Source organism: Xyrauchen texanus, chromosome 44 (genome assembly GCF_025860055.1).
Source record: "Xyrauchen texanus isolate HMW12.3.18 chromosome 44, RBS_HiC_50CHRs, whole genome shotgun sequence".
In the NCBI taxonomy this organism is placed as follows: Eukaryota; Metazoa; Chordata; class Actinopteri; order Cypriniformes; family Catostomidae; genus Xyrauchen; species Xyrauchen texanus.
Genome location: NC_068319.1, coordinates 15,242,529 through 15,269,422, shown reverse-complemented (window position 1 = coordinate 15,269,422; position 26,894 = coordinate 15,242,529). Strand labels below are relative to the sequence as shown.

Sequence of the window (26,894 nt, the reverse complement as noted above, 5' to 3'; positions counted from 1 at the left end):
GCATCTTGTTGTTTCAAAATTATTTGTATTAGTTGGCCAATTTTGTATATACAATTTTGTATATAACTACACGATATAACTATACTTTTACTTTTTAATGTAGAGCGGAACCAAAAGTTCTTGGATAGCGCGTCACACCCGGACGGCATTGTATGCGCACAGTAACGTGGACCACTGTTTTGATCAATTTACTAGCTCAGTATCATCCATTTCAATTGAAATGGCTGCCAACAGCCAAATGTGCTCAGTATGGCTTGGATCTGAAACAGGGATATTAAAAGGTAAGGTGTTATTGGGAGCTTTCAGTCCTTTTGTCGACGCATTGTCTAATTTTGTAAACTAGCTAGCTAGACATGGTTGGAACACGTGAGTTGGTACCACATCATGGCCCTAAACTAATGTCTTGTAATTATCCATATTTCAAACCAAGGAGTGAGTTTCATCAAAAAGCAGGCGTTTAACTTTTGTGAGATGAGCTGTTTGAGTCGAGATCAGGAGGTGTGTGTGATGGCATGGGGAGATACATACGAATCAGAGGTAAGCAAGTTAGAGAAATGCAATAAGAAATTTAAACACCACGATTTTGTGATTGGCATTAATAATATGTCTTTGTCTATATGTATGTCTCTTTCAGGTGCTGGTGGGGAGTGTAAATGGCACAGTGAAAACATTCAGCACGGATAAGGGGATCTTTACAGGGAGCAGAGAATGTGGGGATCCTTCCCAAGGCAGGTTTACAGGACTGGCAGTAACTGACAGGTGGCTCTCAATACTTTAAGCTTTTCTCCATTGTGATATATAAATGAACTTTTTGGTTGTTGTTGTTGTTGTTTGTATTGATCTTTATATATGATAATCATTCTTTGCACCTCTCACTTTTCCAGTTCTTTGATTACGTGTGTTGAGTCGGGACTTCTGAAAGTGTGGAAAGAAGGCAGTACAGACACAGTAAGTTGCCTAGTGTGCTCGTGTGTAATTGGACCACATCTCATCTTAGATTTGCCCCAGTTATTCTATCCTCCACTGTTGCTAAGATCTGTAATTTGCGATTAAGATGTTTTGTACCCACCTCACTTCTTTCAAATCTGTCTGTTTGAACATTGGTATTTCAGATACAATTTTACTCTGTGACAGCAGGGTAGACTGTGACATGCTATTCTTCATCTAAAAATATTTGAAATGACATATTATTATACATGCATTTTGATAACACTACAATAATCTTCCATTTGTTAATATTAGTTAATGCTGTTAAATATATTTTTTATTATTATACAGGTATGTTGAAGTATCATATACCAAGATTAGTTAGCTTGAACTTAAAATGCTAAAAACATTTTCAGTATTAATTAACTGAAAAAGTATTTATCATTTTAAGTTCATGTTAACTAATGTTGTTAACTAATTTTAACAAATGGAATCTTATTGTAAAGTGTTTTTATTTTAGGCTAGAAGGCTACATGGAATGTTAGTACGTTAAATATTTTAAGTAAGAAAAAAGAAGCATTTTTAAGTACACTTAAAACAGCAAATAGATTATTAAAAATGGTCAAGCTAAAATATTAATGTTGAATAAAAACTTAATTTCCACAAATATGTATATATATATACATATATATATTACTGTATTATAGAGTATGAAATGAAAGGCAGGACCAAGGGACTTCTACTATGATGTATAAATACTATATCCATTTAATATTTATATCTTTTCTCATGTTGCGGTAATGAGAATATCACGATGACCAAAAAATCTCACAATACAAAAAATCGAATGGCCTATAAATAAGATTCACACTCTGTTTGCAGAATATAATTTCTTATTTGTTTATTTTGAAGTGAGAAAGGACCAGGAGATTTTCTTGAGAATCTTCCAATTGCAGATCCAACCCAATCTCTCTCTTTCCTTAGGTTGAAGTAAATGTTGGAAATGGAATTTGCAGAATGCAACAAAATCCCTCACAGCGTCATTGTGTGGCTACAGGGGGGAAAGAGAACCCTCTTAAAGTGTGGGACCTGGAGAGACCTGATAAACCAATATTCACAGCCAAAAATGTAAGGCTAAAAATTCTAGAAACATTTCAGTCCGCAGTAGTTTATGATTGCTGTTTTGTACTGACTGTACTGTATATTTTTTCTGAAAATGATCAGGTAGCCCATGACTGGTTAGACATGCGAGTACCTGTGTGGGTCAGAGACATTGGCTTTATCCCAGACTCGGATAAAATAGTAACGTGTACTGGACACCACCAGGTTTGTTCTAGCATTTGCCTTTCTGCCTTTATACAGTGCCATTCAAATGTCCACTTGTGAAAATGCTACTATTTTGTATTATTCTAACTTATAATGTATTTCATAACAAATTTGCATAACAATTTGAGTGGAAAATCAACATGAATTTCAGACTTAGTATTTAGTTTGTCCCCCCTTTGCTTTAATGACAGTATGCATGCAAGTTTGTGCAAAACCTGATGATCCATGTTATGCCAACATGATTTGAGAGTGTTCCAAAGAGCATCTTGTGTGCTTCATTTGAAGCAAGCAAGGAAATCTGACCTTTTGTACAAAGATGTTAATATGGTCAATGTCACTTATTGCTAATTTGATTTGTGACCTAGAAATAGAGCTAAAAGCCACAACGTCAATTTGTAGGCAAACTCGGAAGGCTAATTCGCCATGGGTTCCCTCTGGATTCTCAATGGGTTTTTATAATGGGGTTTTTCCATTTATATGTAAAATGAGGTCTGTGGTAAACATGATTTGACAATATGTGGACTTTTTGTTCTACAACATAAATTAGTCACATTCATACCTCAAACCTGAATATTGGAGCTGCTGTGTGTTTTTAAATAATGTTTACCACAGACCTTATTTTAGAGTTTAAAACCCCCATTATAAAATCCCATAGGAAAACACTGAGGGAACCATGGGAAATTCTTTTCCAGGTTTTTAGACTACAACGTGAACCGCTCTATAGTGTAGGTTCTTATTATTTCTTATTCATTTTGCATCATATTTCTCAGTCTTAATTTTCAAAGTTATAAAGCTTTTTACCAGGTTTAATTCAATTATTAATATCAGGGGGGCCTGAGTAGCTCAGTGAGTATTGATGATGACTACCACTCCTGGAGTCGCGAGTTCGAATCCAGGGCATGCTGAGTGACTCCAGCCAGGTCACCTAACTAACCAAATTGGCCCGGTTGCTAGGGAGGGTACAGTCACATGGGGTAACCTCCTCACGGTCGCGTTTAGTGGTTCTCTCTCTCAATGGGGCACGTGGTAATTGTGTGTGGATCGCAGTGAGTAGCATGAGCCTCCACATGTTGTGAGTCTCCACGGTGTCATGTGATAAGATTCGCGGATTGACTGTCTCGGAAGCAGAGGCAACTGAGACTTGTCCTCCGCCACCCGGATTGAGGTGAGTAACCATGACACCACGAGGACCTAGTAAGTAGTGGTAATTGGGCATTCCAAATTGGAAAAAATGGGGATTAAAAAATAAGGGCAGATTTCCAATGTGAACTGCACTGTGTATACCCACTACATATTTATACATTCATTTAATTTCTTTTTCCAACTATAATGAACATATTTGAGATTATATTTTTCTTTAATAATTATAATCATCTTCCATGGCTAGGCTGCATCAGCTGTTGCTTTTTAAAGATTCGTGATCAAAGTGGACAACTGTCTCCCCCTCATCTTTGTTCCTTCCTCCATCAGGTGCGAGTGTATGACCCCTCAACATCCCAGAGGAAGCCAGTGATGGAGGCCAAGTTTGGAGAGTACCCCCTCACAGCACTCTCTTTCCCTGCCAGTCAGGGTACAGTGGTTGTGGGTAATACTCACGGGGAGCTCGCCATCCTGGATCTCCGGAAAGGTAAGTAGTATGAGGATGCTCACTTATTTTGTTCTGGCAGAATTGGATGTGCACAAAAGCATATTCAGGTGTTTTATTTGAGAAAGGGTCAATTGCTTGTGGATTATTTTGTCCTTACGTGCCCTGGATCTGTGTGTTTGGCTAATATTAAAGATGTATTTAGCCAGCCAGTCTCCAGATATGCATTATAATTTTGAACTCCTGAGAGTGTTGTGTTGTCTGACCACGCTCACTTCTCTGTCTGCCTGCATCGTGCCACAGGGCTTGTGCGTGGGTGTCTTAAGGGTCTGGCAGGGTCAGTGCGGGGGTTGCAGTGCCATCCATCTCTCCCATTGGTGGCCTCATGTGGTTTAGATCGTTTTCTGAGAGTACACAGCCTGGAGGATTGTTCCTTACAACACAAGGTATGAGCACACAAAAATCCAGGTTTCTTTAGCAGTACTTTGTCTCTTTCCTTTCCATTTGCACTTCAACCCTCTTTCTCCTTTCATTTCTGTTTAGCTCATCTCCTCTTTTCCATCTGTTGCAAACAACATATTACCATGAGTGCCTCCTACTCAGTGTTGTGCTTGTATAAATGGCCATTTTATGAACATATTTTCTTTTTGCAGGTGTACCTGAAGTCACGACTCAATTGCGTGCTGCTATCAAGCAGAGAACTGGAGGTAAGCAACAGTTTAGTGTCAAAGAGGGCATCGTTTTGATGATTTGCTTTTCTGTAACTACTGATCAAGTGCCACATTAAGATACAAGTCATTTCCTCTCTGGTGCCTGATTGTGTTCTTAAAAACACTGCTTTCAAATAACACTTTCTATACTCTTCTCTTTCAGTCATCTAGTGTTGATGTTACTGGAGATGTCGAGGAGGTTAAACCAGAGGAAGAGGAGGACGAGGTTTGGGATACCATGGAAACAGTGACAGAGAAATCAAAAAAGAGGGTCGCCCAGAATGATGAAGCAGCTGTTCCCAGGGTAGAAGGCAAAAAGAAGAGAAAAGTAGCAAAGAAGTGATGAAGAAAGAATTTGGCTTTTAGAATTTTATTAAGTTTTCTTTTTATTTCATGGGTATCAACGATGACCAAGCTGAAAAACTGGAAACCGAGTGACTGTTTAATATGGCTGTGTAATAATGTTTGTCGTTATTAGTTTCTCATTTTGGCCCATGAAAAGGATTTGAACTTCTGTAAAATTAACTAAAATGTGATTGTCATGCTATTTTGAAAATGTGTTAAAAAAAACTGCAAGTCTGAAATATATGAACCAGTTTTTTGTAAAAACTAAAAAATTCCCATCTAAACTTGTAATTCTGAAGTAAACAGGATAGTTGAATTGAATGAGTTCTCTGTACATCAGAAGCACACAAATTGCATCCTTTTGTTCTCCCACAGCAAGTGCTTTGCCAAATATATATTAATTCTCTCAAGTTTAAAAGCCACAACAAATTTTCAAACTTAAGTGTTTATGTAGTGATATAAAGTTAAAGGAATGTTCCGTGTTCAAAGCAAGTTGAGCTCAATCAAAGGCCTTTCTTGGTGACCACAAAGAATAATTGAGATTTTATTTATTTATAAATACAAAAGCAGTAAGAGTGAGGCATTTACAATGGAAGTGAATGGGGCCAGTCCATAAATGTTAAAATACACACTGTTTCAAAAGTATAGCCACAAGTCATAAACATTATGTTAACATGATTTTTTTGTGTGATAAAAACTTCATTGACAGGACGATGTAAATGGCATAATAATGGCAGTAAATTCCTTATTTTGTCACAGTTAAATCATGTTAAAGTATTATTTTTACATCTTGTGGCTATACTGTTCAAACAGTTTATGGACTGGTCCCACCCACTTCCATTGTAAGTTCCTTACTGTAACCTCAATTATTGCTTTTTTATGTAAGTAAACATTGAATGAGTTAATAATTTTTTTGTGGTAATCAAAATTATGCCACAAAGGCTGTCGGTGGATGCTAACTTGTATTGAACCTGGAATATTCCATTAATATCTCCTGCTCAAGGCATGTGCATCTGCAGTAAATGTACAGTATTATATAGAAAATGTACTGAAACAAGAGGAAAAGCATATTAAACTATGCTGGTTAAAAGACTTGTATGCTTGACCTCTATACTAAGTGGTTGTAAGACAGTTTCAATCTTAGACATTACACTCTGCACATTTGAGCACACCCTATCCTAACCCATTCTCTGATAAGAGAACAGACATTTTGATTTGGTTTAGATATTGTGAACATTGTAAATGAAAATCTGTAGCCAATGACTGACATATTGTTGAACACACAAAATGATTATGTTAGTCTCAAACGTGTAAAATAAAACACTTGCTAGAATTATACTAAGGAATGAAATAACTGCACATTTTGTCAAAATCGGGACTCCAGATATTGAAATATCTTTTATCAGATTAACAAAAAGGTGATAATGTCAGAATAAAAGTAATCCATAAGACTGCAGAAGTTTAATCCATGTCTTCTGAAGTGATCCAGTTGGTTCTGGGTGAGAACAGACCAAAATGTAACTCCTTTTGCACTATACATCTTGTCATCGCAGTCTCTAGATATGATCATGATTTCAAGCTCAATTCCATTGAGCATTACATGTGCGAAGCATGCACAGAGTGCTAAATGGTGCTGTAGGATGTGTAATCAAGCTTGAAATCATGATCACCAAGGAGACAGCTGTCAAGATGTACAGTGAAGGAGGAGTTAGATTTTGGTCTGTTCTCACCCGAAATCATCTGGATCATGTCAGAGACATTGATTAAACCATTGGAGTCTGATGGATTATTTTTATGCTGACTTTATTTATTTTTTGTAATTTCAAGGTGATCATCATTCAATTGCATTGTATGGACCTACAGATATTTAGATTTAGATATTTTTCTAAAAATCTTTGTGTTCAGCAGAAGAAAGAAAGTCATATACATCTGGGATGGCATGAGGTTTAGTAAATGATGAGAGAATTTTACTTTTTGGGTGAACTGACCATTTAAGATGGAAACCAGGAACTGAAGAACAAAGGCAGAACATATGGAGGGGGTAATGCAGTATGACAACAAGAACTGAACTCTTAAGACCTTGCAGGGTGGAGGGGGGTATGCATTGTGGTTGATAAGTGCCGATTGAGAAGCATTACTATTTATGCAAGACAACAGCCTCAGAATTGTTCTGGTAAATGTTGGCTGTCTTGATACACCTAAAAATTTGCATACTTGTGGTTTGATTATGTGCACTGTAATGGGAAGTAAGATTTCATTTCCTCTTGATCTCCTCCTCTGGACTGCCAAGAACATATTTCTACCACATCATTCTTTTTGCAGTTTCCCACATGTACAGTAGATCAAGTAACATTTTGATTGTGGCTCTAGAGATGAATCAAAAGGCTCAAAATTCTTTTCACATAAAGTAACACAAACCAGATTTTAACCCTCTACACACATGCCTCCACCTGCCAAAGGTACTTGTATATTTTGTGCATAGGTGGTTTATACTCGTGTTGTACATACATTGACACCTCATTCTTGTGTTTGACAATCGTAATTAACACAGTTGTGATCTTTATCCTAACAATGGCAATAATTAACCCTCTTTTCTAAGCATTTAATGTCCTGTTATAAAGTCTTCTTATTCATTCTTTGATCTATATGTTTAGAGTCCATAGTCTATCTTTATATTCTGATCATGCAGCATTACCTCAGCCTTTTGTGTGCTTTTATGAGTAATTATGAGACTATGAGCCTAAATCATACTAGTTTATTGGTCAAGCTTGTGTACAACCATACGCACAGTGCCTGCAAACAGAATCTATGTTGAAGAAATGTCATCAACAAAATTTTAATTGTAATTTGATGTGCAACAAACATGGTTTATTGATGACATAGTAAATGTAATACATTGAAATTCAACTGTGGCTCCCTGTGGTTGTATGTGTACAGTAAACACTGAGAAACATCTTGATTTTTATGCCTTTTTGGCCCAATGCATGTTTGTACTCAATTTTAAGAAATCTCACTGAACAATAGAATTAATTTTAATTGTTTCGCCATAGTTTGTGGGAGAGTTCAAAAAGTACGTGTAAGTCCATAGAAGCCCAGGATGTTGGATTGAGGGGCAAGGCAAAAAGATGTTAAATATTGACAGGGAGTGTAATTATTAACTAAGCTTCAACTCCAAATCACTTTTAAACTGGCCTCTCTCGGCCTGACATTGCACTACAGACAGACGCACCCCTCCTCACCATTTGGCTCTCCCTTTGTGCGGTCACCAACTTTGTTGGTTTTCAGCTGTTTTCGTTTCCTTTAACGTTTTTTAACCTATATTTTTGCTTTGCTTCTTGTCTTTCTGTAATCTCTATGTATGTTTATCCTCTACTTTTGTTCTATGTAGTCTTTTTTTCTTGTTTTTTTTTCGATACGTCAGGCTCCATACACTTGGGCTCTGATGAGGAAGTAGTATAAAGGTAAGTAACCCTTAAATGAAATTAAATCTTTTGGTATATTTTTTAGGAAACTACATGTCATTTTTAAGATTTTGTGTAAAAGTTTGTTTAAAAACTCCAGTTCTATACGCAATTATATATATATATTTTAATATAAAGACAAGCAAATATAATACAGGTTCACATGAGCATGCAGTGAGTCTAATGCAATGAGACTTATGAGTACATTTCAATGCTAAGGCCTGACTGTTTGTGAAAGGCTAGATAAATATTCTTATGTAAATATACCAGCATTTTCTAATGAGGTTAAAAGACCTTAAAGCAATTAAAGATGATAATAAGACTTAAATTGAAAGGACTTGCGCTCAGCCCTCTAGCATTTAAACTATTATATTCCAACAGGATCTTATAAGTCAATGACAAAGCTTGGGAGTGAAGCATCACAAAATATTGCACTAGATTATGCTATACACTAACTGAGCACTTTATTAGGAACACCTGTACACCTAATTATTCATTTGATTATCTAATCAGCCAATCGTGTAGCAGCAGTGTAATGCATAAAATCATACAGATTCAGTTCAGGAGCTTCAGTTAATGTTCATATCAACCATCAGAATAGGGAAAACAATTTGATCTCAATGATTGTGATAGCATGTCATCTCAATGGCATGATTGTTGGTGCCAGACAGTCTTTTTTTACACAACAGTCTCTAGAATTTACTCAGAATGGTGCCAAAAATATAAAGTTAGTGGCAGTTCTGCTGACGAAAACACCTGGTTGATGCGAGAGGTCAACAGAGAATGGCCAGACTTGTTCGAGCTGACAGATCGGCTCAATAACTCGAACAAAAATTGTAGTGAGCAGAATAGCATCTGAGGATGCACAACACGTCAAACCTTAAGGCAGATGGGCTACAACAGCAGAAGACCACATCGGGTACTTTATTAGTACCATAGTGTTCTTAATAAAGTGCTCAGTGAGTGTATATGTCACTTAAGTTTGAATGCAAGTAAACTGCAGCCAATAAAGGTTTTTAATCATAATATAATTTAGAATGCCATATTGTTGGCTGTTATCAGAACGGGATGTTTTCTTTTCTACAATGTAGATTTGATGAAATATATGTAAGTAGGCTATTACTCAGACACAAAGTATGAAAGTATGGCAATGGGAATTGTGATAAAAACGAACCACCTACATGAGTTCATGCCATTGATTTTCTCTCACCCTACACAAATGTTGGAAAAGGCTTTGGGATGAGAAAGTTAATGGTGAGTTCACAAGATGTTAAGAGGAGCAGATAACATAGACTGACTCATCCAATGTGCGCCTGCCTTAATTACTTTATTATGATGTTTTTCCAAAGGTAGCAAGGAGCAGGGAGGTTTACAGCAAGTCAAAGTCTAAAATATGAGTTGATTGAAGAAACTAAAAGAGCGTGATAGAGATAGTGGAATGGGTATAACTGAAGTGAAAAAAGAAAGGGATTTGTACAAAACGATGTCTTGGGTACATAAAGGCACATTAATTATTGAGAGACACACCCTTTTGTCTCTCAGTCCACATACATATTGTGTCGAGCACCCGCGTTTTGACTGCTGTCATAAAAGTGCAGTTATCAAGATCAGTCTTAGCACTTTGAACGTGCTGTTGGCCATTGTATGGCATGTCATAAAGATGAGAAAATAGCAAAGTCAAAGTGAAGTCATGAGCCATCAGAGGAACTCCTTACAGTCATTAACCTGCGTCTGAATCCTGATTTAACCTCTCCAGTTCTTTTTTATACTTTCATTTCAGGTGACGTCACTGCTCCTCTTTTGAAAGACTTGGAGACTACTCTTTATGGAAAACAATGGGGCATTAGATCTGTGACATTTGTGTAACAGTGAATGCAATTCATTCTGTTGTACTTTAAATGACTCGGTACTGACTGGTTGTAACAGCAACTCCATGTGGAAGGTTTGTGTCTTCCAGTGGAGCTGCTGTTGCGTTCAGATAGTCACCTTTATCTGCTATAGCAACACAGGACAAACGTTTTCCTTGAAATAAATGAAGAATATACAGTGCTAACCAAACTAAAGTCAGATATCCAATAACAAAACATATTTAAGACCATATTGAAGTTAATAACTAATAGTTGGCTGCAATTGATCATACATGCAACCAGAAAGCATGTTTAATCCTGTGTCTTGGAAACAGGGTGATGACCTATGAATTGACAGCCAGTATTTGCACTCTAGCTGCCTGTCAGTTCTGTAGGCCACTGTCCTGTTTGCCGTACTAAACACACACTGAATTGTATTGCATTTAAACAATGCGGGATGCCGTAAAACATGCATAAACTAATTATCTAATGTTCATGTGTTTATTCCAATGTGATATATTTGGTTTCAGTTGCATTAAATATTTTTGAAATCCAGTTTTCTATTATTGTTTTGCTTTAAATAAATAAAACAATTCTCAGCATATGGAATTACTGTAAAAATTATATTTATCACTTTTCATTCATCAGAATTGGATCTTAAAATCAATATCATATGTTGTCATGATTTAGTCACAGTGAGCATGAGTCATTGAAATAAGGAAGGCAACTAACATGCCAAATCCCTTCAGTGAACAAAACATTTTTCACATCTGAATCCAAAGCCAGGGACTCTCTTGCACATGTTTCACTTTGTTTTGTTTTGCCTTTAGTTTTCTTCTTCTTCTCTGAAAGGACAGCTTTCCATTAAAATAAGTCCAGGGTGTACAGGAAAAGTTCTAAGGTTACTGGAATAAGATTAAATAAGCATACTGTCACTGAATTATGTCTTGCTTGAATGTCAGATAAGCCAACAAGTAGAGACAGGCCAAATGTGCCACTCTGCAGTTATATTAATGTAACAGCAACCTATTCATTGATTTCAATGGAAGTTATGATTACATTACAAGACTATAGATTATAGGTCTGTATAGACTATATATGCCACTTGTCAGTTTGCATTTCTCCAAGAACATAAAGGCCTGGGTATGGAGGACGAAACCTGCAAAAATAATAAATAAACAAACAAACATATAAATAAAATATATCTGCACATTTGTGTATAAATAAATATGTAAACATAGCATGAAGGAAATATAAACACAGAACTACATACAGAAATAAATGAATGATTAAATATAGATAGAAATTTAGAATTATAAATCAGCTTTCAATTTTGTATTTCCTTTAACAATTTTGTATTTCCCAACCATTTATTCATGCTTTCTATTGGATTATTTTTGCACTGATCGGTGCATTTATTTATTTGTATATTTTCTCGCACATTTAATATAGGCCCTATATTTCTTTATTTAATGCATTTATTTATGCACAAATATGTGGGATTTTTTATTCATTTATGTTTTTGTGTATTTATTTATTATTTTTGCAGGTTTTGTCCTCCATAACTGGAAAATCCCCACAAACCACAGGGAATTCTGAAAGACTTGTGCTAATAATCTAATTTTTATTTTCACTCATAGATATAAAGAAGCCTGTTTTCAGCAAGATTTTTATTGGTTGATTTACCTTTTGTTAAAAATTCTTAAACAAAGAATTTTTACTGTCTTTTTTTCTGGGATCCCGTTATGACAGTAGATTCAGACCAACAACTGCCACTCTCCTGGAACTCCCGGACAAATATAGCAGTCAGTTGCACGCAAAAGAAAACCCCCACCCCACTCCACTCCACAAGACAGGATAATGGCTGTCCTTGTCATGTGAAGTTCATACTATACTTCTGACATTGCTTTAACCTCTTTAAAAAGCTTATTATATTATATTATATTATATAACGGAGCTAAAGGCCCCCTGGCACTTTTTATTTTATTTTCCCCCAAAACCCTAAACAGCAACAGAAACCACCATATTACTTTCCTAAACACATGTTTGCCACTTTACACTGCAAAACATTTCTGATTCATGAGATCATTGCGTGCAATGTCTAAAGTTTGATTTTGATTTTATCTCATTTTTATTCAGTTGATAAAATGTTGCAAATGTATAGCTAATGACAATCCCTGAAATTATCACATTTATTTTTAGACAAAATACTTATTATTTCAATTTTATTCAAGATGATTAAAGCAAAAGTTTTTAATAACTGTTAATAACTGTCCAATAAGTAAAAGGATAGCATTTGGGGTAAAAATCACTCCCTGTTGCAGGGACTAAAGGCCCCCCCATAAAACACATTGTTTTCTTAAGTGGGTCGAAAATATTTTTTATTAAAAATGTTCAAAGTGGGTTTAACTGGACTAATTCAATCACAATAGAGATTAATTTATTTATAGAATACTTTAGATGCCATGAAATGCCAAATTTGAATAAAATTAGCAGGAAATTGTTAACCCTCTTCTGAAGTGGTTATTTTGAAAAAGCATTATCTTAATATGATTCTCACTCAAAAAAAAAAAAAAAAAAAGCATCTTAATGTCTCAAAAGTATTTGCCTACAATGACAAATTCTGCTTATAACTATTCCCCCTATATTTACGCAATATCTCTTTAAACCCCCTGGGGGCGTTTTTCATCAAATGTGTAGTTAAAGTCTCCAGTGCCACCTTTATTTAACAAAAAAAAAAAAGAAAAGTTTTATTCAAAAAAATGAAGGGGGTTTCAGACAAATTATGCTGCTTCATCAATATTAAATAAAAAGAAGAATATTTTTTTCAATCTTGACACACTTTGTGACCAAATAAATAGCAAATGTATGCCTTTAGCCCCGTGTTACCCTATTATATTAGGTTATATTATACTATATTCTATATTTGTAATTGCATCGACTCCGAATTACTCATTCATTCATTCATTTAAAAAAAGTGAAAATGTAAGACATGTGTGAGGGTGATGGCTTCTGTTCAACATTTTGCATTGTAACGCCTCTTTCTTCTAACGAGACGTGAACGCGAGCGGTTCGGCACACAGAACAGCAATTTGGGGGAGGGTGTGGCTCTTATTTTGGAATCTTCTTGAGTTCCGGTCCACAGGAATGTAACAGTACGAGCTCACACGTTCACGCGCAGAGGACTCGCGCTGTCGGACTCACGAGAGGAACTGTGCGATGTGCGCGGACTCTCCAGCAGATTCAAAAGAAAGCGTTGTCCTGCGACGTCGTAACTGAAGAGCCAGTTGACTTGAGTCTGACTCACGAAAAAGTCAAAGTTTGCTGCAGATAAATAAGAAAACTGTAGGTTGAACAGCTGACAGCTCGAGCCCAACCCACCACGCTGGCAATCCGCTGTGACTGGACTGTTAATTCATCCGAACCGCTGAACTGAACTGCTTAGAAACCAGCAAAATATCTAGTAAACCACAGTGTTAGTCTTTCTATCTCTCTTAGATACGAAGTTTTGTCTGTACGTTTTGCAAAATGTTCAGCTGGGCGAACAAGGACGGGAAGAAAAAGGACCCCGAACTGTTTCAGACAGTGTCGGACGGGTTGAAGCGATTGTACAGGACCAAATTATTTCCATTAGAAGACACGTATCGCTTCCATGATTTCCACTCTCCGGCTCTGGAGGACGCCGATTTCGACAACAAACCCATGGTATTGTTAGTTGGGCAGTATTCCACGGGGAAAACAACTTTTATTCGGCATCTTATGGAGCAGGATTTTCCCGGAATGCGCATAGGCCCCGAACCGACCACGGACTCATTCATTGCGGTCATGTACGGGGACCAGGAGGGGCTCATCCCGGGCAACGCTTTAGTGGTTGACCCTAAGAAACCTTTCCGAAAACTTAACGCCTTTGGAAACGCCTTTCTCAACAGGTGAGATCCTTACTTTTAAGTGTACAGCTCTTTGAACTTTTGCTGAATTAACAATACTTCGGGTTGCAGCTGTTCAGGGTGTTGTTTTCTTGTAGTGAGTCTCTGTGCAGATGTTGTGGAGTTTTGTGAGGTGAAAGAATAAGAATAACTTTTCCAGATAAAATGTAATAATGAGAACCATTGCTAGACTTTAAAAACTGGCCATTAGATTAGGATGAAGAAGTTCATGTTGTGTTACTGCACCCTTTGCACACTTGCCAGCTAGTACTCTTGTTGTAATAAGGGCGGAGCTCTCTCTGACCTTTTAAACATTATTAACGAATTAATCTCCATTGATCAGACCATTGATTATTACAGTACTGTAATTCTTCTGTTATGTTTTTGTTGAGCATTCAGTTAAACAGTCTAGTCTACATCAAATCACTACATGTCCAATCTGTCAATTTATGAAGACTCTGATTTATTTTATACTAACCCTGACTAACCTTCATTGGCTTACACTTTCAAATGTAGTAACTGTCACACCCAGAAAACCCTTCAGGTATCTGGACTGGAGTTTTATGGTTATACCTTCTGTATGTGCAAAAATAATTGTTTTTAAACTATTGCATATGTTAACTTGTAATATGAGGCATTATCAGTCTTTTAACCTTAGCTTTTAAGTAGTGAAAGACTGATATATCAGCCAGGATGATAAATCGTCCAATATTTGGCCATTTTGTGATTGGCCAATTAACAGAGGTATTAACATTTCTAGAATTTCCACAAGATGAGCCGTTGGATTTGTCATGGCCCTTCTTTCTGAAACCCACACTCTGAAGATACCAAATTATCTTTATTGAGACCGACACTGTGCTGATGTGATTGTGAAAAACAACATCAGCAAAATAATCACCCACAACTGTAATGAACAAAATGGCATAAAAATGCATTACACCTCAAATATTTGCTGAAACTACAACACTATGGGAATGCGCAAAAATATTGACAGGCTGGAGGACACCTTCTTGTTTGATGTTTACAGAGTTTACAGCTGTCACATAGACCAGTGAGATATCTCAGGACACTTATTTCATTAATATCTTTCAAGGAGTATGACACTTTTTGCATGCATTTCCATGAAAAATTAACTTAAAGCAGCTTTAAATGTAGTTTGTGTCAGTTCCAAAATCTACCAATAGATTTGTCAATGGTTAGTCCACACTTTCAACCTTTTAATGTTCTTTCTTTTCTAGTTTATGCAAATTTGGGGAAATATTAGGGATGGGCATTACTACTCGGACGTGGCAGCAATGATCGATCATGAAAACAATGATCGAGAGTGATCATGCGTGATGTGACTTTTCACTTAATTAGAAATTAATGAAAACTAAACACAACACAAGTGTCAAAAAGGGAGCTTATTTTTTAAATTGATTACGTTGTGATTTTGAAGGGTACATTAATTGTCAGAGATGTCTCATAGCAACCAAACTGATATACAACCGTGCAGCGCTATCTTTACGATTATCAAAGAGAGTGTAATTTACCGAGTTTTGAACACCTTTCTCTGCAAAACCTTGCTAAACACATTTTATTATCATTTAATGTAAGAACTTTGACTCGTTAATGGATATTTAATAAAAGCGAATGTTTCTCACTGACTGTAAACCTCCCTGCCCTGGTTGCCGAAATGTTTGCGTGAAGTAACACATCTGCATCTCAACAAAATGGGAGTTGAAGATTTCCGCACGAGTTACCAAGTTAGAAGTCCGACATAAATGTATCGTTCCGTTGCACTTTCCCCAGTTGAAAGGTGGAAATTCTGACTCTCCGAGTTGAATGGAACACTTCATGAATCATCACAGCATCAACAATACGGAGCATCACGGCTTTCCCCACAGGAGCGAACACTTGGGGATGCACAAGCACACACTCAATGTGCTGAAGCATCGCATATACAGCAGGCGAGTGTTTCAAACAGCTAGACAGAGCGCAGCTAAATGGAACAGAAAATGCAGTGTCTTCAAACTGAACTTCAACTTAACTTGCATATTAAAAACGCTATGGCGTCTCCTGTTAAGCCAACCACGTTTTGAAAATGGATGGTTCAGACAGTCAATAAAAAAACTGGTGCACGCTTACTAAGATTAGGTAACCTGATGGATGAACAGACAGATGCGCGTTGTGCACATTCTTTCATTAAGTTGGGCAGCAAATCTTCACATAATGACAAAATATGATTCATTATATTTTGATTATGCAATCTTTTGTACATTTTGTAACCGATTATTTTATAAAAGCCTAGAGTAATGAATAGATGATACACTGGAACAACAAGATGCAATGCAGCAGCCAAAGATGTTTGTCAGACATGTTATTATTTGGGCTGTCAATCGATAAATTTTTTAAAATCAAATTAATTACATGGTGTCCCGATTTAATTAATCGCGATTAATCTTACATGCAAATATTTGCTGAGAAAGCCCCTCATAACAATAATTCAATATATATTGATGAAATAATTATACATAGTTATCTTTAAATATAAAAAATTATATATATATTTATACACATTACATTCTTGTGGCAGAAGTGTTAATCATTGATAAGACCATTCAAAAAGTGGCTTTAGAATACAATGTATCGTTTACTACCATATTATTGACCATAAGTCAATCATTGACATACAGTTCACAGCAATCCATTACACAAGTGAATTTGTCAATCAGTTGGAGATTTAATATGAAGGCTTGTTTAAGGATCCGTCAATGTACACCTGCCTCAGACATTTTTTTTTTTTAGAAACAAGCCAGGGGTATACATAGTACACAATACTACAGATATATTTTACAGTAATGTTGTGTGTCCGCTGAAGAGTTGTTAATGTTTTGTTCACTGTAATAAACTGCCTGTTGCTCACAGAGCTGAAATTTCACTTACTGTCCTCTGGAGTAAACAGGTGGTACTACAAGCTTGAATCTCTCAGGAAAGCATTGCAATTAAATGCGTACATTTTTTTAACGCGTTATTTTTTTGTAAAATTAATCGCACGTTATTAACGCGTTAAATCGACAGCCCTAGTTATTATTTATAAAGTTATGAACATGTAATTGCCCCTCAAGTACTCAATAAGTAATTCGTCAGAGTACTTGAGTAGACAAAATAACCAAAATGCCCATTCCTAGTAAATATTGCATAAAATAAGTGGGGGTTTTTTTTTGTACATCTGATTTGCTGTTAAATGATATTATGTTTATCTGCATTTATATCGAACATCCTGCTGTCTAGATATCTGTATTGGCTAGAGATGCACCGATCGACCGGCCAGGGACCGGGATTAGCCGATTTTCCGCATGCTCTGCCTGGATTGGTAACCGGCCGGTCAGCCTCACGTCTTTCCGATGCCAAGCCGGTCCGTTTTGTTGCCAGCGGCGCAGGCAGTAACGTCACAGCCGCATGTAAACATGTCATTGGCGTGGGAGATCTTCACTGTGAGTGAAGAATACATAAAGTTCGAAATGTGTCAAAGTAAACCGTGGGGGAACCACCACAATAACGTTCGGATCAACAAACCGAATTAGACACTTATAACACCATCACCCAGCTGAAAATACCCATCTTAAAAAGAAGCTAAAAAGTGAAAGTGGCTAAAGCTAGCCAGAGCTCAGAGCCAGTCACAAGTCAGCAGCCTCTCCTGTCATTCCTTGGTATGAGCAACGAAAATACCAAAGCTATTACGAGGAAAATTATGGAATTCATGGCCCTGGATGACCAGCTGTTCTCCATAGTTTAAGACAGAGGGTTCAGAAATCTGATAAATTTCCTCGACACAGAGTATGAGGTACTTTCCGACGTCGCGTTGCCCGAGTTCTTTAATCTCGTGTCATGTAACACGCAGCCTGTTATCTGTCAACATTTGGGTACACAAATCCGGGAGAGGGGAAGGGGGGTGCTGGCAGAGGCAGCTAAATACATCCAAATTGTACCGTTGTGATTTAACGTAATTTTTCCCACCGTGTCCGATATTAAAATCAGTGCGACACACATTGCAAAAGGTTTGGGCATTGTCGGTATGGCTTCGGGATATGAAATTCAATTCTTCCATCCAGCTGTTGTTAAATTTACATGTAGGGCCTATATTTAGTTTGTTTCACCGGAGCACCAGCTGAGTCTTCCTCTCCCATCTACCAGTGATGCTTGATTTAACATCCACCTACTACCTGCGCAGATATCAACAGCGCAAATGGGTTGTAGGTTGCCAGATTGACGTCACAAATTATTAGAAATTTGTATGATGTGTCGATTGTGTGAGTAGGATGCATTTCATTCAAGATCTGGCAACTGGACACCTTGGAATAATATATTGATGTGATTATTCATATAACGTGGTTTGGGCCATACAAATTACGGGAGTTTTGTTTGGGAGAAATAACAAAACGGGAGACTCCCGGGAAAAACGGGAGTGTTGACAGGTATGCAAGCCGTTCCCGAAGCAGTGCTCAGTTTTACAACTGATATTTGGACATCTAACGTAAGTTGAGAGTATTGGACACTTCAGTTTTTCAGATCTTTGGAATTATTTTGTTAGACGAGTAATAAAGAGAAAAAGGTCCATTTATAAAAATAGTGGAAAATGACATCTGTTATATAAAGCAACTCATTTGAAGTTAATTGTTATTTCTACCTCTATTTCTAGTCACAGAGCACTTTATTTTGAGAGTTGTTTAAGTGAGAGAAGATCCTGTAACTTAGTGCAGTTTGGGGGAAATTGTAATGTTTAATAATTTATTTTATTATGAAAATAAAATTTAGCATTGAAGAAAGGTAGATTTTGTTTGTATATGTGGTCAATAATAGTTCTTAGAAAGAAAATCGGAATCAGAAAAAATCGGTATCGCAGGTCACACTTGCAAAAAATCGGAAATCGAAAATCGACCAAGAAAATTGCAGTCGATGCATCTCTAGTATTTGCATTGGTCATAAAAAAAACCATATTGATTGACTATTACTTTTAAGCTTCCTACTCATAAGTCTCTGGTTCCTATTTTGGAGAGGGTCGTCAGCTGACACTGGTTTTGACAGCTGCTGAGGCCTTTAAGGGTCTTTTTTAACAAGCTCTTGGGGAATGGGGCCCTTCATAAGGAATGGCATGAAGAAAGATGAGTTTACAATAGTGTAGCTGCTGTGTAACAGTTGCCTTTTCATCATGATGTCACATATGTCCTCTATGTTACATTTCTGACTTGTAGACTTGTTAGGATTGTGCCTTTTCTCAGCAACTACTGCTACTACACAATTCCTTGGACTTTTGCTTGTTGTAGCTCTAAATCCTTGTATAGAACTTCCCCAATGGAGCTGAGCTTTGCAAAACGCTCGGCTTAACTGAACCACATGCTGGTCAATGCTTGAGTGAGATGGACAGATCATATTTACACCCCAACAGGCCTGGACTGGCAGAACAAAGTATTTTATTAAAAGAAAAAATTCTTTAAAAAAAAATCTTGGAATGAATGCTGCCTTAAGCTTGTACAATGAGTTTCACAATTCACTCATGACTGGTAGGAGAATGGTTAAAGGTTTCAGCCCTTCCTCCCCCCCCTGTACTCACCTTGTCAATGAAATTCAGCTAAGGTCAAATCAGGGTTTCATGCAGTCGGCTCTGCATTTTATAAATTCTGTCATGGATTGATCGGTGACATGTCTTTATGGGTTATCCTCATTCCTAAAAACAAGATTTTAGGATTTGGCACATTCATCTTCCCTGTGTGACTTTTTTTGGAGATAGCTCAGCAAAGGTAGAAAAAGATTCCCTCGGCTAAGAATTCCCAGACACTGCACAGATAAGCTGGGGAACTGACTCAGCATTTTCTTGGCCCTTGTTTGTTCAACTCAAAAGTGTCTTCTGTTTGCAAATATGATCAGCTCTCTGACCCCAGCTTCCTTTATATTATGCTGCACATTGCTTATCAAGCATAATGAAAATTCTCTCCCAGTGATTTTCCTGTGACCTTGTCGGAGAGGTAAAGGGTAGCTTGAAGGTGATTGGCAAAGTATACAGGGAATATTGTTCGTACTAGAGTGTGTATACCTTGTGACCACAGCTTTAGCTGTAGATTCTTAGTACATATTAACCACTGGCTCGTTCCATTAGTTCACACACTTTTGCCCTGCCTTTGTACTGATGTCTCCACTTTCCCTATACTACTCCTATGCACCTGCATTCATTATGTTCTATAGGCTCTATTGAATTTGGAAATGTTTAACATAATTATAAACTGTCACCAGTGTAGTATGGCAGTGCCAAGAGCTAAGTTGAAATGCCTGTGTTTCCAAGTTGTCCCAGTAGCTGCGTTTACATAGACACTTTTTGTTTTAATCTAAAATAAATCATTCCGATTGATGATTCCGAATGTACTGTTTATGAATGCATAAAGTGATCGGATTGATGAGAGCATTATATGTATCAAGCATCAGATCCGAACTGCTATTGTGGCATGTGTACACTGCATGATTATACTGCATTCCCTCAACATTTGAAGGTTTAGTAATATAGCAAATGAGTCAGACCAGAAAAACCCACAAACATTTGTAACTCCTGAATGAGAGATCATGTTTACGTGATATACTGCTGGGTGTGTGTACTCCACTATCACATGTCAGACTGGCTGGTGTAAGGAGATGAATCGTGAATAAAATATATATAAATGTCCGTGAAAGTCAAATCTGGCAACAATTCCTGCTGATTTCAGACTTGTAAAAACTTCTCTTAGCACTTGGAATGGATCAAAAGCAACTTTTGGATGCTTTTATTGACGTCATTTTACAGGTGTTTCTCCGTTCACCGCTGTTGCTTCTTTACGCCGATGGTCAAAAAAATGGCCACTGTGATGAAAGTGTAACATTTCATGAAACAACATGATGCCATTACTGCATCAGTAATGAACCAGTGCAGATTGTCCCAGTTTCACTAAACAATCTGATCAATTGTTTACATAGCAAAAATTATAATTTAAAATGGATTACAAAAGGTTTACAACACCCCTTACAATCCGAATGAATTTTAAATAGGATGTGGACAATTTAATCCCATTGACGGGGTTACATGTGACTTTTATTTGGATTGAGCTAGTCTGATCACAAACGGATTACCAGAGTCCATGTAAAAGCAGCTAGTGATGATAAAAATAAATCCCTGTATGGTATTTTAACCATTACTAGGCTGAAGTTGGGCTGGGTGGTTTTACAGATTGAAGGAATAGTTCACCCAATTTACACTCCTTGACCTTTTTTTCTTCATCAGAAATGGATGTAAGATTTTTAGGAAAGTATACCAGGTTTTTAGCTTCATCCAGTGAAAGTGAATGGACACCAATTTTTGACAGTCCAAATAGCACATTTAGTCAGCATACATGTAATCTACATGACTCCGATCAAGTAATGTCTTCTGAAGTGAATTAATATGTTTGTATTAAAAACGAATCGCTAATTGAACTGCTCAACGGGAACCTCTAGAGGGCGTCTCTATCTGCAGGGGTTTATAAATATACACAAATTGTTTGATATACAATGAGTACATTCTAGATAAACTTGATAATTTACAGATATTGATTTGTAGATAACTTTTGTAAATAGACTTTGTTTAGATCAAATGGATACCTACACTGGCTAAGAATTATTTAGTATTTTTTCTTATTCTATTATTTCTGAACATCTGGGTTTGTTAGATTTTAAATGTATTTGATATTTACACTCTGTTGACAACTTCCCTCTGTTGTGCATTTGGTGCATTTGTTTTTTATTTTCTTGCTCACCTTTGTTTCCTATAATGAAAAGAACTTGGATTTCTTGAACCAGTTTGCCTTGAATTATAATAAAGTACATACAATTTGAATCATGTTGGAGTACATTTAAAAGTTGAAAAAATCTAAACATGAATTGTCCATAAGTTTTACAAAAATAAAGATTACATTTTAATTTTTTTTGCCATATCGCCCAGCACTAGGCTGAAGATAAATTTACAGTTATCACTGTATCCGGTGGTTCTCTGTGGTGTTACGCTACATGCACCATAACTGCACTCTATCTTATATAGGTGTAGTAATTTGTGTGTTTGTAAGCATGATATTTGAGTTCTCTGTACTCCTAAGGTGTCAATCAAAAATGAAAATAATACTAATGTTTTTGGAACATAAAGCCTTGGAAGCTGCTGGAATTTCAAACATTTCTTGAATAAACTACACTCAACTAGATTTTAATCATGGTTAGGTTTGGGATTAGAATAATCATTATAACAGTGCGTTGGTTCTATTATTTTTCACTATGGAAAAAAGTATATATATATATATATTCCCATGGTTTTTATTCAATTACATTATTCGCAATGCTTCATGGGATTGTAGTCCATGCCCTCAGTAAAGATGTTAAGTACACAGTCTTGGAACTTTTGTCTTTTTGTCAGATTTTCAAATAATCTTTTGTCCCAAAACACAGTTTGTGATTTACCTCAGAGCTGGTTGGTGTGGTTCATGGCTTACAACTTTTTTTTTTTTTATGATGGATAATATGAAAAGTCTATGTGAAAAATGAATGGGAAAAATACTTCCGGAACCCAGATGGCTGAATGAGTGGGCCGGCACTGTTGCGTTCTATTGTAAGTGTGTTGTTGCTAAAGATTCTCTTAATTTTAGGGGTTTCTTGCCACCAATAATGAGTGGAATGCTTGCAGAAGGGAAATGTGGGATACAATTGGCAGTAGTGATGGTTGCAGAGTGGAGGGAATAAGTGTTGGCACCCTTTCTGGAAAAATGAAAGGGGGGAATATGTCAAATATATATGGGGGAATGTGGCAATGGGGGAGTTAGAGGTTGAAGATTTGTTTTTGTTGGACTAAAATGTGCTGGTATGTTAAAGACATGGAACTGATAGCATACAGTCTGCTGGGTTTATGCATGAATGAGAAATGCACAGAAAGATAAAGAACAGGCATTTGGTCATGGAAACGTTGAGTAAGTGCTGTAATGATAAGATTTGGCAAGCAAGAAGGGAATTACTTCCAATCAATCATTTTGCACACACAAAAACATGCCAGACTGCTCTGTGTCTAAATCATACACCGTTTTATACTAGTAAGCTGTTTGATGTGTCTGCCCATTTTAAATGTTTGATCCTTTTTCTCAGGTTTATATGTGCTCAAATGCCAAATCCAGTGCTGGACAGCATCAGCATCATAGACACTCCTGGGATTCTGTCCGGAGAGAAACAGCGGATCAGCAGAGGTTGGTATTTTTCTGACTCTCAGGCACTTTGTCTTCCTCTTTCTTTCTTTGTCTTTTCTTATTATTTCCCCTCTTCCGTCTTCCCTTCTTTGAACATTCCCTGGCTTCCTTTCCCGCAACTTCATATTTGGTGTCCTATTAATATGTGCTCTATTTGCATAGACAGCTGTGAGTGTGCAATCTAAAAGTGGCTCACAATTGTGTCTGCTGATGCACTAGATGCACGATACTATACCAAATAAAGTATTACGATACCACACAAAAGTGTGTTAATTCTTAACATAGTGATTCTTAGAAACTAGCTATTCCAAATTTTGTTTTTTAAAAAAACTTCTCATTCACCAAACCTCCAAATTAAGATGCTGGGATTCAGACGTGTGTGTTTGAAGCATGGGAAAACCACACATTGAAGAATAAACAATACCATATAAGGGGCAAATTCTAAACAGCATTTTGCGCTCTTAAAGGGCATTGCGTGAAAAGGGACGCCACTCGAAAAGACTACATTTGTATTTATTGTACTGTGTTTATGTGACTACCCTCCCTAGCAACCGGGCCAATTTGATTGCTTAGGAGACCTGGCTGGAGTCACTCAGCATGCCCTGGATTTGAAATCACGATGGTAGTCAATGTCAATACTCGCTAAGCTACTCGGGCCCAAAAAGACTGCATTTTTAATGTTACTGCAGACATAGGTCTTATTCAAATGAAGGTTTTAGCAAAAATAATATTTACTACCATATATACAACATAATTTACAGTGCTACCATATTAATTGTACTACCGTTTTAAAAATACTATGGCACTGCTTGTATTTTGAAGCTTAAGTATTGTGATACTTCTGTTGCACCGGTATACCGTGCAACCCTACGACACACCCTTGACCCAAGTTAAAGACAAGAGGTTAATTCAGTTTGCTGCTATGTTACAACAGTGTTGAGGGGGAAATATTTTTAGTTCTCCTGTTTACATTAGAGCACAACAAACCCATGCTCTTTCCATAGGCCCTTTTTCCTGCAGGAAGGATGGGAAGTTGAACACCCAATTAATCTATAGTGACAGCAAGTAGGCTGTCCATTCCCATCAAACACTATGAGTTGGCCTAAATAGTGTATAATCAACCTCCCTGTACACAAAAATGTTTAATAAGAGAAGCATAAAATACATTTAAAGTGTATTTACACCATGGGAAGTATATTTAATGGCTAATTGCCTTTATGAACTAGAGTGGAGTTAAAGTTCAGGTCCCTAGTAGTATACCTGACTTTAAAACTACAAGGGAATGCACTAGTATTTTATTTATTCAAGAAAACTCTGTGTATGGAGGTGAGCGGTATCACGTTGAGGACACTTCCTGTCCTTGTGTATTTGGAGTGGCATGTATGTGTGCTTGCAGGCCTCTTTCTGGGGGGCAACACAGGCAAGGAAACCAACATTACTGCAGAACAGACAGGAAGAGGTAAAGATGTACAAATGAGTGGACCGCGTGAATGAATCCATGTTCAAACATTAGCTTTTGTGCTATTGATCATGTTGTGTCATTTCTGAGAGGGAGTAAGTGTGTGGTGGAACATTTCTTGTTATATTTCTTGGAGTAGCTTTCTTGCTGTCTGCGGCAGACTATATATATATATATATATATTACACTCACCTAAAGGATTATTAGGAACACCATACTAATACTGTGTTTGACCCCCTTTTGCCTTCAGAACTGCCTTAATTCTACGTGGCATTGATTCAACAAGGTGCTGAAAGCATTCTTTAGAAATGTTAGCCCATATTGATAGGATAGCATCTCGCAGTTGATGGAGATTTGTGGGATGCACATCCAGGACACGAAGCTCCCGTTCCACCACATCCCAAAGATGCTCTATTGGGTTGAGATCTGGTGACTGTGGGGGCCATTTTAGTACAGTGAACTCATTGTCATGGTCAAGAAACCAATTTGAAATGATTCGAGCTTTGTGACATGGTGCATTATCCTGCTGAAAGTAGCCATCAGACGATGGGTACATGGTGGCCATAAAGGGATGGACATGGTCAGAAACAATGCTCAGGTAGGCCGTGGCATTTAAACGATGCCCAATTGGCACTAAGGGGCCTAAAGTGTGCCAAGAAAACATCCCCCACACATTACACCACCACCACCAGCCTGCACAGTGGTAACAAGGCATGATGGATCCATGTTCTCATTCTGTTTACGCCAAATTCTGACTCTACCATCTGAATGTCTCAACAGAAATCGAGACTCATCAGACCAGGCAACATTTTTCCAGTCTTCAACTGTCCAATTTTGGTGAGCTCTTGCAAATTGTAGCCTCTTTTTCCTATTTGAAGTGGAGATGAGTGGTACCGGTGGGGTCTTCTGCTGTTGTAGCCCATCCGCCTCAAGGTTGTGCGTGTTGTGGCTTCACAAATGCTTTGCTGCATACCTCGGTTGTAACGAGTGGTTATTTCAGGCAAAGTTGCTCTTCTATCAGCTTGAATCAGTCGGCCCATTCTCCTCTGACCTCTAGAATCAACAAGGCATTTTCAGCCCACAGGACTGCCACATACTGGATGTTTTTCCTTTTCACACCATTCTTTGTAAACCCTAGAAATGGTTGTGCGTGAAAATCCCAGTAACTGAGCAGATTGTGAAATACTCAGACCGGCCCGTCTGGCACCAACAACCATGCCACGCTCAAAATTGCTTAAATCACCTTTCTTTCCCATTCTGACATTCAGTTTGGAGTTCAGGAGATTGTCTTGACCAGGACCACACCCCTAAATGCATTGAAGCAACTGCGATGTGATTGGTTGATTAGATAATTGCATTAATGAGAAATTGAACAGGTGTTCCTAATAATCCTTTAGGTGAGAGTATATACACACATACAACAACAGTTTTAGTGGTTTGAGTGAACCACACTTTTATATCCAGTTTACCTTTCAAAAGAGTCTATAGAAAGTACATGTTACATCCTGCTAAAATGTCCCTGTTTTTTTGGAGAATATTATTTTCCTGAAAATTTGTATGGTCTTATTTATTGTTCTATTTTATGTAGGTGTAATATTGAGAAAATAAGTTTGCATATATTGCAATAATGCCAAGATATTAATTAATTTTGTAAAAATATTTTCATTTGAAAACACTGCATTTATAGTTGTTGTTGTTGCTAGTTTGTATGTTTGAGTTGAAAAATACACATTTCAGCATTATCGGTAATCAATTTGTGCATTTTCCTTGATAACCAATCAAGTTGACTCATGATAACATTTGTTTATTATATCGCAATATTAACCTCAATAATCGCAATATGACATTTTCCCCAAATCGTGCAGCCCTAATAGCTATTATATTATTGCAAAGAACAAATCTGGCTGTTAAAATGATAAAGCCAAAATATTTAGTCATTTCATATTCAGTTTATATATTGAGTAAAAAAAGAATAGAAATGCTTCAGAAGACAGTTCTATGATAAATTGGTCTTGCACTGTAGCCTGAACCAGTGCCATAGTAGTACT

At 37.1% G+C, this 26,894-nt stretch overlaps 2 protein-coding genes across 2 annotated transcripts in view; both read left to right on the top strand.

The window, feature by feature from the left end:
* Positions 1-151: 151 nt before the first annotated feature.
* LOC127636873 (WD repeat-containing protein 74-like) lies at positions 152-5,985 on the top strand. The gene is made up of 10 exons (XM_052117657.1): positions 152-281; positions 431-537; positions 635-759; positions 885-948; positions 1,912-2,055; positions 2,152-2,253; positions 3,724-3,880; positions 4,142-4,284; positions 4,492-4,545; positions 4,712-5,985. Exons 1-10 carry the CDS (start codon positions 221-223, stop codon positions 4,889-4,891), a joined length of 1,137 nt encoding a protein of 378 aa, XP_051973617.1. The 5' UTR covers positions 152-220; the 3' UTR covers positions 4,892-5,985.
* Positions 5,986-13,343: 7,358 nt separating this feature from the next.
* LOC127636868 (EH domain-containing protein 1-like) overlaps positions 13,344-26,894 on the top strand; it is a 30,188-nt gene continuing 16,637 nt past the window's right edge. Inside the window, exons 1-2 of the mRNA XM_052117652.1 lie at positions 13,344-14,130; positions 23,290-23,387. Coding sequence (XP_051973612.1) covers positions 13,730-14,130; positions 23,290-23,387 — 499 coding nt within the window. The 5' untranslated portion in view covers positions 13,344-13,729. The remainder of the gene's footprint in view (positions 14,131-23,289; positions 23,388-26,894) is intronic.

Coding starts and splice junctions, on each gene's coding strand:
- LOC127636873 (XM_052117657.1), top strand. CDS start 221: ATGGCTGCCAACAGCCAAATGTGCTCAGTATGGCTTGGATCTGAAACA. Junction 538..634: donor GAGATACATACGAATCAGAG/GTAAGCAAGTTA, acceptor TGTCTCTTTCAG/GTGCTGGTGGGGAGTGTAAA. Junction 2,056..2,151: donor CAATATTCACAGCCAAAAAT/GTAAGGCTAAAA, acceptor GAAAATGATCAG/GTAGCCCATGACTGGTTAGA.